Genomic DNA, 11238 nt, shown 5'->3' on the forward strand with positions numbered 1-11238 from the left:
TCTCCCTCTCTCTCTGCCCCTCCCCTGTTCATGCTCTGTCTCGCTCTGTCCCAAAAATAAATAAAAAACGTTGAAAAAAAATTAAAAAAAAAAAAAAAAAAAAAGAACACCCTTGGAGAGGGAGTTACTTTGTTCCAGTAGGCTTCATACTAGGTGTTTTCATTTTTTTCCCTACTCATTTACTAACAGTTGTTTTTTGCACTTAGTGTAAACCCAGCACTCCTTATGCTGAGCTTTCCCTGACCTTCTGTGTGTTCCTTACACATTTCAGGGGCCTTTTAATGTAGTCTCCCAAGCCATAGTGTGAGGATTGTTGTTTTCTTTTCTGAAAATATATGTTCCCCTCCCCACCCCCAAGTGACTTACATTTTGGAGCACTCAGAATGTTCTCGTCAAATGTAGCTTTGCAAAATTGTGGTAAAAGAAATTCAGACACTCACCTGCCCGAGCCTCTGACAGCACAGCATGTTGAGCTATGGCTAGAAGACAGAATTGATCATGTCTTTTGGTACCAGTTAATCTGGGCCTGGCCCTGTGAGGCCCAGCTGAATTTCCAGTGCCTTTGACAAGTTAGAAAACTTGGGCCATTTTTAAGGAACACTGTAATTCACTTCTCCCTGGACCATTCTTTGCAAGTGGGTTTAGTCTTCCTGGAGTTTCTCTCACCTGCCCAGGCCTAACAGATGTATTGTGCACCCTGAGGGAGCCCGCATCATCCATGGGCGTATAACACTGTTTGCTTGTCTGACGCCCTGTGTTGTCTGACAGACAGTGGCTGAGGTGGGCTTTGGGGACATCATGTGGTGAGATGCTGCGTAGGACTGTGGCAACTCCCAGGAACCGGCCATAGTTGAGCTGTGGCGCTGACTAGGTGGGCCCCTCCTGTAGGTGCAGGAATCTGTGGCCAGCTGCTTGCCGCCTCTCGTGCCAGCCATCAAAGAGGACGCAGGAGGGATGATCCAGAGGCTGATGCAGCAGCTGCTGGAGTCAGACAAGTACGCAGAGCGCAAAGGGGCCGCCTATGGGCTGGCAGGGCTGGTGAAGGGCCTGGGTATCCTGTCACTAAAACAGCAGGAAATGATGGCTGCGCTGACCGATGCCATCCAGGATAAGAAGAACTTCCGCCGGCGAGAGGGTGAGTGTCTCTGAGCTTGGGGCTGCCTAATATGGGAAGTCGGTTCCCACAGCTGCCACAGGAAGGAATCTATCGGGCTTTTCCTTCCTCACTGAAGAGTTGGTGTTTGTGTGTGTGCTGTTGAGGAGGCAGATTGTGTAACCCGTTCCATCTGGTCCTTGCTGATGTGGCCTAGACTTTATTTCTGACTCAGAGACCATCAGCCAAGAGAGAATTGGCCTTACTGGCATTAGTGCCAAGAAGTGACAGACACTCCCTTGTTCTCTCCCTCTTTCTGCTCAGCCATATCCCTGTTCTGGGGGAGGCAGAGGGTGCTGCTCCCTCACAGGGCAGCCGATTTAGTCCTACAGCTGCCTTGATTGTGTCCAAAGGGTGAGGAAGTGGCAGGGAGGTTATCTTGTGGCTGCCTTCAGAGCACAGTCTGTTCCCAGCTGTCCCACCCTCTCCCCCAGGAGCCCTCTTTGCCTTCGAGATGCTCTGCACAATGCTGGGGAAGCTCTTCGAGCCATACGTGGTTCATGTGCTGCCCCATCTGCTGCTGTGCTTCGGGGATGGGAACCAGTACGTGCGTGAGGTAAGTCCTGAGGCTGCACGTGAGACCCACTGGCAGCCAGCCTGCCGCTGGCTGTGAGTTTCAGCCACGGGTCGGAGGTGGTGGAAGGGCCCGCTTCCAGAACCTCTCCACCTATACATTGGGCACCGGTCTCTTCTGATTCTCAGTAAAGTGCTGAAGCTCTGTGAGGTGAGAAACTCTCCTTCTCAGCTGTGACTATAGGCCCAGGCACAGGGTCTGACACAGGAGACCCCAATTAAGTGTTGGTCGCCAGGGGGAGCACTCAGTCTGCTGTCAGGCCTTGACCCTCGCTTGGGCAAGGAGGCCCCTGATTGCCTTTTCTTCTCCCTTGAGGCTGCAGATGATTGTGCCAAGGCTGTGATGAGCAACCTGAGTGCTCATGGGGTAAAGCTGGTGCTCCCCTCCTTACTGGCTGCCCTGGAGGAGGAATCCTGGAGGACCAAAGCTGGTAAGCTGCTTCCTTCTATGTCTCTGTCCAACTTCCTTTTCTGAAGACTGCCCTTGCAGGGATCCAGGAAGCCATCTAGGGGTCTTGTCCTGTGCATGTGTGCTCCCCAGCCCACGTGCAAGGCCAAGACCCTCTGAGTCATCATGCGCCTCAGTCCTTCAATAATTTGTGCGCTTTCATGCAAAGAACAGGCCCCTGGCAGGAACCATTGCCCTCAGCGAGGAAATCCCAGAGCCTTAAAATTAGTCTGTGGCTACTTTCTGTGACTTTAAAGTTTTTTCCCCCTTAAGTTCCTTTTTAAAAATAGAATCTTATCTGGCATCCAAATATGCAAAGCAGATACAAACAGAGCTGTTCTGGTTTGGGCAGGGTCAAGATCTGGGGCCTTCCTACTTGGCCTCTCCTTTGGCCTTCCCCTCAGTCCTTCAGGCTTTGCCCTGCAGTTTGAAAAATCACAGATCTAAATGAGTTTCTTCACATGTGAATAAAGAAACTAGGCCAGAGAGATTCAGTAAATCGGCCTTAGACCACCACCAGGACTCAGCCAGGTTTTCCCCCATCCTGGTCTCTCCTCTTTTCCCTATACCGCCTTGCATGACACCCAGAATCCTGTGGCTCAGTAGGACTCAGGAGCATTGTGCTCGCTCTGCTGGAGTCACATCACCCCCCAACTTCCTTGCCCCTCCCCCTGGGGACTGCCTGAGGGGCCACAGTCTGCAGTCTGCCACAGTCTGCAGAGGGGCAGGCCGGTTGTCCCTTGCTCAGGCAGCTGGCACAAGTGGCTCCCTGGCCTGTGCTCAGTGATTCCATGCTTGGCCTGTGTCTGCCATCTGCAGGGTCGGTGGAGCTGCTTGGGGCAATGGCGTACTGTGCTCCCAAGCAGCTGTCATCCTGCCTGCCCAACATCGTGCCCAAGCTTACGGAGGTGCTCACTGACTCCCATGTCAAAGTGCAGAAGGCTGGACAGCAGGCGCTCAGGCAGATCGGCTCCGTCATCAGGAATCCGGAGATCCTGGGTATGCTTCTCCCTGGCTCCTCCTCCCATCCCCGGACACTGCAGGGAACAGGCATTCAGCAAAGATCTTTGCCCTCTGAGGACAGATATGCTCACATTGAAATAACCTCTAAATTCTGGGAAGCCCTTTTTCTAGAACAATTAGTGGGAAGTAGTTTGGAAGTAGTTTTGCCACTGGTCTGGAGCTGTCATCGTTGACTGCATAAATGGAGAAACTGAGTCATTGGCTCAGAAGCGCTTGACTCTGAGAGATCCTGTGCACTAAGCTGAGCCCTGAAGTCAACAGAATTAAATGACATGTTCTGGGCCACATCAGCATCGTACATTCTTTGGGAACTTTCTATTCTGTTTCATTGCAGAAGATATGTGATAGAGGAGAAGATTAGGGGAGGGTTATTCCCCTTAATTGTGCTCTGTAGTGTGGTTCTTTTTTAAAAATATATTTACTTCAGAGAGAGAATGCATGCTTGCGGGGGAGAGGGGCAGAGGGAGAGAATCCCAAGCAGGCTCCACACTCAGCCCAGTGCCATGACTCTGGGATCATGACCTGAGCCGAAATCAAGAGACGCTCAACCGACTGAGCCATCCGGGCGCCCCTGTCGTGTGGTTCTTGATTGAGTGATGGCAAGAGGTTGATTTCTAGAAACAAAACCCAGCAGCCACCTCGCTAAGCAAGGTGAATTTTTAAGCTTTAGTGTGGAACATAGGTAATTGTTCAGTGTAGTTCAGCCAGGCGTTACCAGACTTTTGTTTATTCAGAAGATGATGTTTTCTGTGTGGTTTTGTTTTTTAAGGGATGAATAGGTATACTTGGGTTTTGTTGTCTTTTACAATGTTCAACAGCCTTGGAGATTCCTAAGGCTCGGAAACAGTCTTGATCTCTATCAAAGGAAGGGAAGTGCTTTCATTTTGAGAATCCAGCATGGTTTGTGTGTGTGTGTGTGTGTGTGTGTGTGTGTGTGTGTGTGTGTGTGTGTGTTTAAATTAAGATATGATTTGCATAATATTAAAATCACTTTTTAAAAATGTATACAATTTGGTGGTTTTTTTTGTATATTCACAAAATTACACGAGCATCACCACAGTCTATTTCCAGGACATTTTCCTCACCCCAAAAAGAAATCTCCTACCTGTTGGCATTCACTCTTCATTCCCTTTCCTGCCTCTGGGCCCTGATAGCCACTAATAGGCTTTCTGTTTCTTTGCATTTACCTGTTGCAGACAGTTCGTATAGTGGGATCATATGCGTTTGTCTCTTTGTGTCTAGCGTCTTGAGCTTAGCATAATGTTTTTAAGGTTCATCCATGTTGTAGCATGCATCAGTGCTTTCTTAATGGCCCAATAATCCATCTTGTGGATAGACCACATTTTGTTTATTAAGTCATCTTTTGATGGACATTTGGGTTTCTGTTTATTGGCTGTTTGAAATAATGCTGCTATAAACATTTGCGTACATGGTGGTGTTTTTAGACATGTTCAGGTCTCTTAGGTACCTAGGAATGGAAATTGCTGGGTCATGATATGGTAACTGTCTGCCTTTCTCAGGAACTGCTAGACTGTTTTCCAAAGTGGCTGGATCACTTGACATTCCCGGCAGCAGTGTGTGAGAGTTCTCATTGCCTACGCTGTTATTGTCTGTCTTTTTTGGTCATAGCCACCCTAGTGCATGTGAAGTGGCATCTAATCGTGGTTTCGATTTACATTTCCCTAATGACTAATGATGTTGAACTTTTTCGTGGGCTTCTTGGCCATTTGCATATCTCCTTTGGAGAACTCTTAAAATCTTTTGCCTATTTTTTAATCGGGTTGTTAGTTTTTGTTTTTTTTTCAATTGTTGGCCAGCATGGGTCTTCACAGTGGATGAATTCCCCAGACTTTGGAAAAGATAAGCCAGGTATTTCTCTTGGCATTTCTTTTGCCAGGCTGATGGTGCTCACATGAAGAGCTTGTTTTATCTGGGTGTAACTCCTCTGAGCATTGTGTGTTTCATTGCCACCACTGGCTTGGGGCATTTGGCGTCTCAAAACAGTTTCTTTGCAAAACCACTCTGGGCTAACCCTTCCACGATCAGGCACTGTGGTGCCTGAGCTGCGCTCCCGCGGAGGCTGAGCACTGTGGCTGCAGCTCAGCTCCCACTGAAAGCAGACTCTAGTTGTCCTGCTAGATCAAGCTGCTCAGTGCAAAGGGGTGACAGCTGCTACTTTCTTCCTGGCGGAGCAGGGATTGCTCTTTGTAAACAGGCTGGCTTCCACAGCTGGTGACTTGTGGGGTTCCAGTGAGGGGTGGCCCCGGACTCCTTTCTCTTCTGACCCCATGTAGTTCTGGGGACTCGGCAGTTTTGCCGCTCCTGAGACTCGTGTAGACCAGCTTCTCTCTTGTTTGGACATGCAGCCATTGCCCCTGTCCTGCTGGATGCCCTGACGGACCCCTCCAGAAAGACCCAGAAGTGCTTGCAGACCCTGCTGGATACCAAGTTTGTTCACTTCATCGATGCCCCATCCTTGGCCCTCATCATGCCCATTGTCCAGAGAGCCTTTCAGGACCGTTCCACGGACACGCGGAAGATGGCAGCCCAGATTATCGGCAACATGTACTCCCTGACGGACCAGAAGGTAGCAGCCCAGCTGGCACTGGCGCTGGCGCTGGTGCTGGACAGACCAGTAGATGCTGGTTTAGGGCACAGAGTCCTTGCCCGCAGTAGACACAGAAGAGCTGTCTGGGCTTTTGTCCCTGTTTATGTTTAGGGGACGAAATGCACAATTTTGGGGTGGAGGGTAGGAATCTAGGCTCTCTGGGCATTTTTTTTTTTTTTTTATTAATCTTAATGTTTTTATTTATTTTTGAGACAGAGACAGAGCATGAGCAGGGGAGGGGCAGAGAGAGGGGGAGACACAGAATCTGAAACAGGCTCCAGGCTCTGAGCTGTCAGCACAGAGCCCGACGCGGGGCTCAAACTCACAGAGTGTGAGATCGTGACCTGACTCTCTGGGCATCTTGTAGAGCACAATGGTTTAAGCTCTTATTAGGTCAGATTAGGTCAGATGAGGCCATCCATGCATGGGCTCTTTTACAGACTGCGAGGGAAGAAAGGCCTAGCCTGGCCCCATGTGGGCAAAGTGGCCACTGCTCAGCTTGCAGTTCTCATCACAAGCTTTTACTTCTGTAAGCCTATAAATTAGAGGAAATTAGCCTAGTTTGGGAGATTTACTTTACCTGCTCCCAGGGGCCTGCATGTGTGAGCTCACTGTCTCCCACAGTCATAGTTTGCTGGCTGAGGGTATGGGCACAAGAGATAAAGTGGACAAGGCATGTTAGTCCTAGAGAATTTGGGAAATGGGAAAATTGGTGAAACAAAAAATTGTATCTGTAGTTCTCCAACATGGACATGGTTACTGCTGATGTTTTTTATTACATCAAAAAAAATCGTATTCCTAAACATAAGCTGATTTTTAAGTTACAATGAGTTATTCACAAAACTGGTTTTTAAATAGTTCTTTAATATTCTGATACATTTATATACCATAACTTATATAATCCTGTTGTCGGTCCTATACTGTCCAAGGTTTTCTGCTATTTTAAATGATGCTACAGCGAACATAAGGCTTTTTCTATATTTAAAACTGTTCCCTAAAGCTGAATGCTATACCAAGAGACATAAACCTTTTAACGTGAAGAACGGGAAGATGATAACACTGTTCTGAAGGGAAAGTGCCAGAAATAATTTCCTAGATTCCAGAGGCCTTGGTCCTGAGATAAGGTCAGGAGGAGGAAGAGCATTGAACTCTAGTTGGGGGCTCTCTCTACCCATTGAGGGTGGGCCTCAGATCCCTCACAGGTTTCCTGGGTGATCATCTGGGGTACCAGTTAGTGGGGTTCCTTGCCAGTTGTCCTTCCCTGCTGGCTGTGGGAGCAGCCCTGCTGCGCTCTCCTTGTCAGCAGAATGGTGAGGTCAGTGGCCACACCGGAACAGGACCCAGAGGAAGCAGGAGCCAGGCCTCCACCTGAGTCACCTCTTGTGTTGTTGCAGGACTTAGCTCCTTACCTGCCAAGCGTGACGCCTGGCCTGAAAGCCTCTCTTTTGGACCCTGTACCTGAGGTGAGTCTGGGAGGAGAGGTGGGCAGGAGCTTGTTATTTTAGCCCACTCCTCAGAAAATTGATTCCTGGGAATTCTCTATAAGCTGCTTTTGCATTTGTCTGGTAAAGGGAAGGAGACCCTAGGGGCCCCTGCCTGCTCCTGTGCGGGCATCTGGTTTGGAGCCGCTGCAACTCTACCATCCTGGTTTTTGGTTACCTGGCAGGTGCGGACAGTGTCTGCAAAGGCTCTTGGGGCCATGGTGAAGGGCATGGGGGAGTCGTGCTTTGAGGACTTGCTGCCATGGCTTATGGAGACGCTGACCTATGAGCAGAGCTCTGTGGATCGCTCAGGCGCTGCACAAGGTGAGGCCAGGGCAGGCCCAGGGGCCAGACCAGGAATGCTGTCTAGGATCCTTCCGATCCAGCGAGTTCATTCTGTCCTTTTGTTACAGGGTTGGCTGAGGTCATGGCTGGCTTGGGGGTGGAGAAGTTGGAAAAGCTGATGCCAGAAATCGTGGCTACAGCCAGCAAAGTGGACATTGCACCCCATGTCCGAGATGGCTATATCATGATGTTCAACTACCTGCCCATCACCTTTGGGGACAAGTTTACTCCTTACGTGGGGCCCATCATCCCATGTATCCTCAAAGTAGGCACCAGGGACCATGCTGAGGGTACCATTACTGAGGGGGGCAGGGTGCATGTGCTCTCCTTGGAGTCTAGGCTCCCTAGCAGCTGGGACTAGGAGGCAAGAATCCTCATCCTGCTCTTCCGGGAGTCCCATTTCCTTTGGGTCTGGTGCCTTGGGGGAAGCAGCCCTGGCTGACCCACCCTCTGTCTGCACAGGCTCTTGCTGATGAGAATGAGTTTGTGCGTGACACTGCCCTGCGTGCAGGCCAGCGGGTCATTTCCATGTACGCCGAGACAGCCATCGCTCTGCTGCTGCCCCAGCTGGAGCAAGGCCTCTTTGATGATCTTTGGAGAATAAGGCAAGGACTCGGGTGGAAAGACCCAGTGGCCCCGGCTTTGCGTTTTGGGAACTCTGAGAAATGAGGAGCAGGAATGTTGCTGAGAACTCTTTTCAACTCTCTCTAGACTCTCACTCTTTTTTTTTAAATTTTTTTTTTTTTCAACGTTTATTTATTTTTGGGACAGAGAGAGACAGAGCATGAATGGGGGAGGGGCAGAGAGAGAGGGAGACACAGAATCGGAAACAGGCTCCAGGCTCTGAGCCATCAGCCCAGAGCCTGACGCGGGGCTCGAACTCACGGACCGCGAGATCGTGACCTGGCTGAAGTCGGACGCTTAACCGACTGCGCCACCCAGGCGCCCCTAGACTCTCACTCTTAAGCACTCAGTGTGACTCTCCAGTTTCATGCAGCAGTGTCTCTATTCTGATTCTCTTTTGAAAAGTTTGCTCTATTCAGTTCTTCAGTTTGTATGAAAATTTTATTTTTTTATTAAAAAATATTTTTAATGATTATTTTGTGTGTGTGTGTGAGAGAGAGAGAAAGAGAGAGAGGGAGTGTGTGTGTGTGTGTGTGTGTGTGTGTGTGTGTGTGTGTATATCTGTGCATGTACATGCACAAGCAGGGGAGGGGCAGATAGGGAGAGAGAGAAAGAATACCAAGTAGGTCTCGCGATGCCAGTGCAGAGCCTGATGCAGGGCTTGAACTCATGAATTGTGAAATCATATCTGAGCCAAAATCAAGAATCAGACACTTAACTGACTGAGCCACCCAGGCGCCCCTTTATGGGTTTTTTTGAATCTTCACTTCAAATAGGACTATGATTTTTGTAGTCATTAAAAACAATAAACCTAATTTAATTTGAAGAGAAGTAAGGTTTATCCTTCTAGGCCTCTTCTTAGTGATGATCATTTCTGATGATCAGCATTCCTGATTTTCTGTTAATGTTTCTTTCTGTACTCTCCCTCTTCGTTGTAATTTTTATTACAGAAACTTTAACCTATGCTTTTAAAAAATGTTGATTTTTCCCATTGTTAAAGTAATATGTCTTCATTAGTAGAAAACTTGGGAAGAAAATAATATGGGAAAGTGTAAAGAAACAAAAATCTTCTAGGGTCACCTAGGTGGCTCAGTCACTTGAATGTCCCTGACTCTTGATTTTGTCTCAGGTCATGATCCCAGGCTCGTGGGATTGAGCCCCACGTCGGATTTGGTATTTGGTATGAGCATGGATCCTGCTTGAGACTGACTCACTCACTCTCTCTCTCTCTCTCTCTCTCTCTCTCTCTCCCTTTCCCTCCCTCCCTCTCTCCCTCCCTCTCCCTCCCTCTCTCCCCCTCTCCCCCTCTCCCCATCTCCCCGTCTCCCTCCCTCTCCACCCCCCCTCCTCTGTGTGCATGCACACGTTCTCTCTCTTAAAATTAAAAAAAAAAAAAATTGTCTATAACTTCTCTCATTCCACGATAGCCACCATGAGTATATTTTTACTTATTTATTTATTACTTATTTTTATTAATAATTAATTTTTAAATTTTTATTTTTGAGAGAGAGAGACAGAGACAGTGCAAGTAGGAGAGGAGCAGAGAGAGAGGGAGACACAATCCAAAGCAGGCTCCAGGCTCCAAGCTATAAGTTTACTGGACCTTGAGCCTGATGTGGGGCTCAAACTCATGAACCGCGAGATCATGACCTGAGCCGAAGTCGGACGCTTAACTGACTGAGCCACCCAGGAGCCCCTATTATTTATTATTTTTAAATTTATATCCAAATTAGCATATAGTACAAGAATGATTTCAGGAGTAGATTCCTTAATGCTCCTTACCCATTTAGCCCATCCCCCCTCCCACAAACCCTCCAGTAATCCTCTGTTGTCTCCATATTTAAGAGTCTCTTATGTTTTGTCCCCCTTGCTGTTTTTATATTATTTTTGTTTTCCTTCCCTTACGTTCATCTGTTTTGTATCTTAAAATCCTCATGAGTGAAGTCATATGATACTTGTCTTTCTCTAGTTTCGCTCAGCATAATACCCTCTAGTGCCATCCACGTAGTTGCAAATGGCAAGATTTCATTCTTTTTGATTGCTGAGTGATACTCTGTTGTATATATATACCACATTTTCTTTATCCATTCATCCATCGATGGACATTTGTAGCCACCATGAATATTTTAGGTGTACTTCCTTCCAGTATATTTTTTGCCCAGTGCTCAGTTGTCCCCCAAGATTGCCCCTCGCAACTGTGTGACTCTGTTATTGGCATCTTCCTCAGGTTTAGCTCTGTTCAGCTCCTTGGGGATCTCCTGTTCCACATCTCAGGGGTCACCGGGAAGATGACCACAGAAACTGCCTCTGAAGATGATAATTTTGGAACTGCCCAGTCCAATAAGGTGCGCGCCTCGAGTTGGTTTTCCACCCGTGGTGGTGGTAGGGATGTGCCCTGGTACTCATGCTCCGGAGGCTTCACCACCCTGCGTTCTCCCTTCTTTTCCACTGCTGTAGGCTATCATCACTGCCCTAGGGGTAGATCGGCGGAACCGGGTGTTGGCAGGGCTCTACATGGGCCGCTCAGACACCCAGCTGGTTGTGCGGCAGGCGTCCCTGCATGTCTGGAAGATTGTGGTCTCTAATACCCCCCGCACCTTGCGCGAGATCCTGCCTACTCTCTTTGGGCTGCTGCTGGGTTTCCTAGCCAGCACCTGTGCAGATAAGAGAACCGTAAGTTTACTGGACCTTGCTTCTGACCCAGCATCAGAGGCTAGGGTGCCTAGAGCCCCCTATCTAAGAGAACATTTATTTATTAGTCATTTAACAGTTACTCTTAAAGATAAAACAGCCAGTTATTTTGCCTTCAAGATGGATTTATTGAGGCAATAGCAAAGAATTGCAGTTTGGGACATGTAAGCCATGCAAAACTATAGTCAGTCCACTGAACAAAAGAGTGGAACACCCTATAAAAGAGGGAAGGGAGGGTGTCAGGAGGGCTGTTATAAACAAAAAGTCTCTTGGAGTAAACTGGGAGTTTGAA

At 48.3% G+C, this 11238-nt stretch overlaps 1 protein-coding gene across 1 annotated transcript in view; it reads left to right on the forward strand.

Annotated features, from left to right (window-relative positions):
• The window catches only part of GCN1 (GCN1 activator of EIF2AK4), a 59674-nt gene that overhangs the window by 34532 nt on the left and 13904 nt on the right, over positions 1-11238 (forward strand). The window contains exons 34-44 of the mRNA XM_030335956.1: positions 889-1135; positions 1588-1709; positions 2043-2157; positions 2994-3173; positions 5564-5784; positions 7200-7268; positions 7472-7610; positions 7700-7896; positions 8094-8236; positions 10483-10600; positions 10713-10928. Coding sequence (XP_030191816.1) covers positions 889-1135; positions 1588-1709; positions 2043-2157; positions 2994-3173; positions 5564-5784; positions 7200-7268; positions 7472-7610; positions 7700-7896; positions 8094-8236; positions 10483-10600; positions 10713-10928 — 1767 coding nt within the window. The remainder of the gene's footprint in view (positions 1-888; positions 1136-1587; positions 1710-2042; positions 2158-2993; positions 3174-5563; positions 5785-7199; positions 7269-7471; positions 7611-7699; positions 7897-8093; positions 8237-10482; positions 10601-10712; positions 10929-11238) is intronic.

The sequence above is a fragment of the Lynx canadensis genome, chromosome D3, assembly GCF_007474595.2.
Source record: "Lynx canadensis isolate LIC74 chromosome D3, mLynCan4.pri.v2, whole genome shotgun sequence".
NCBI classification, from domain to species: Eukaryota; Metazoa; Chordata; class Mammalia; order Carnivora; family Felidae; genus Lynx; species Lynx canadensis.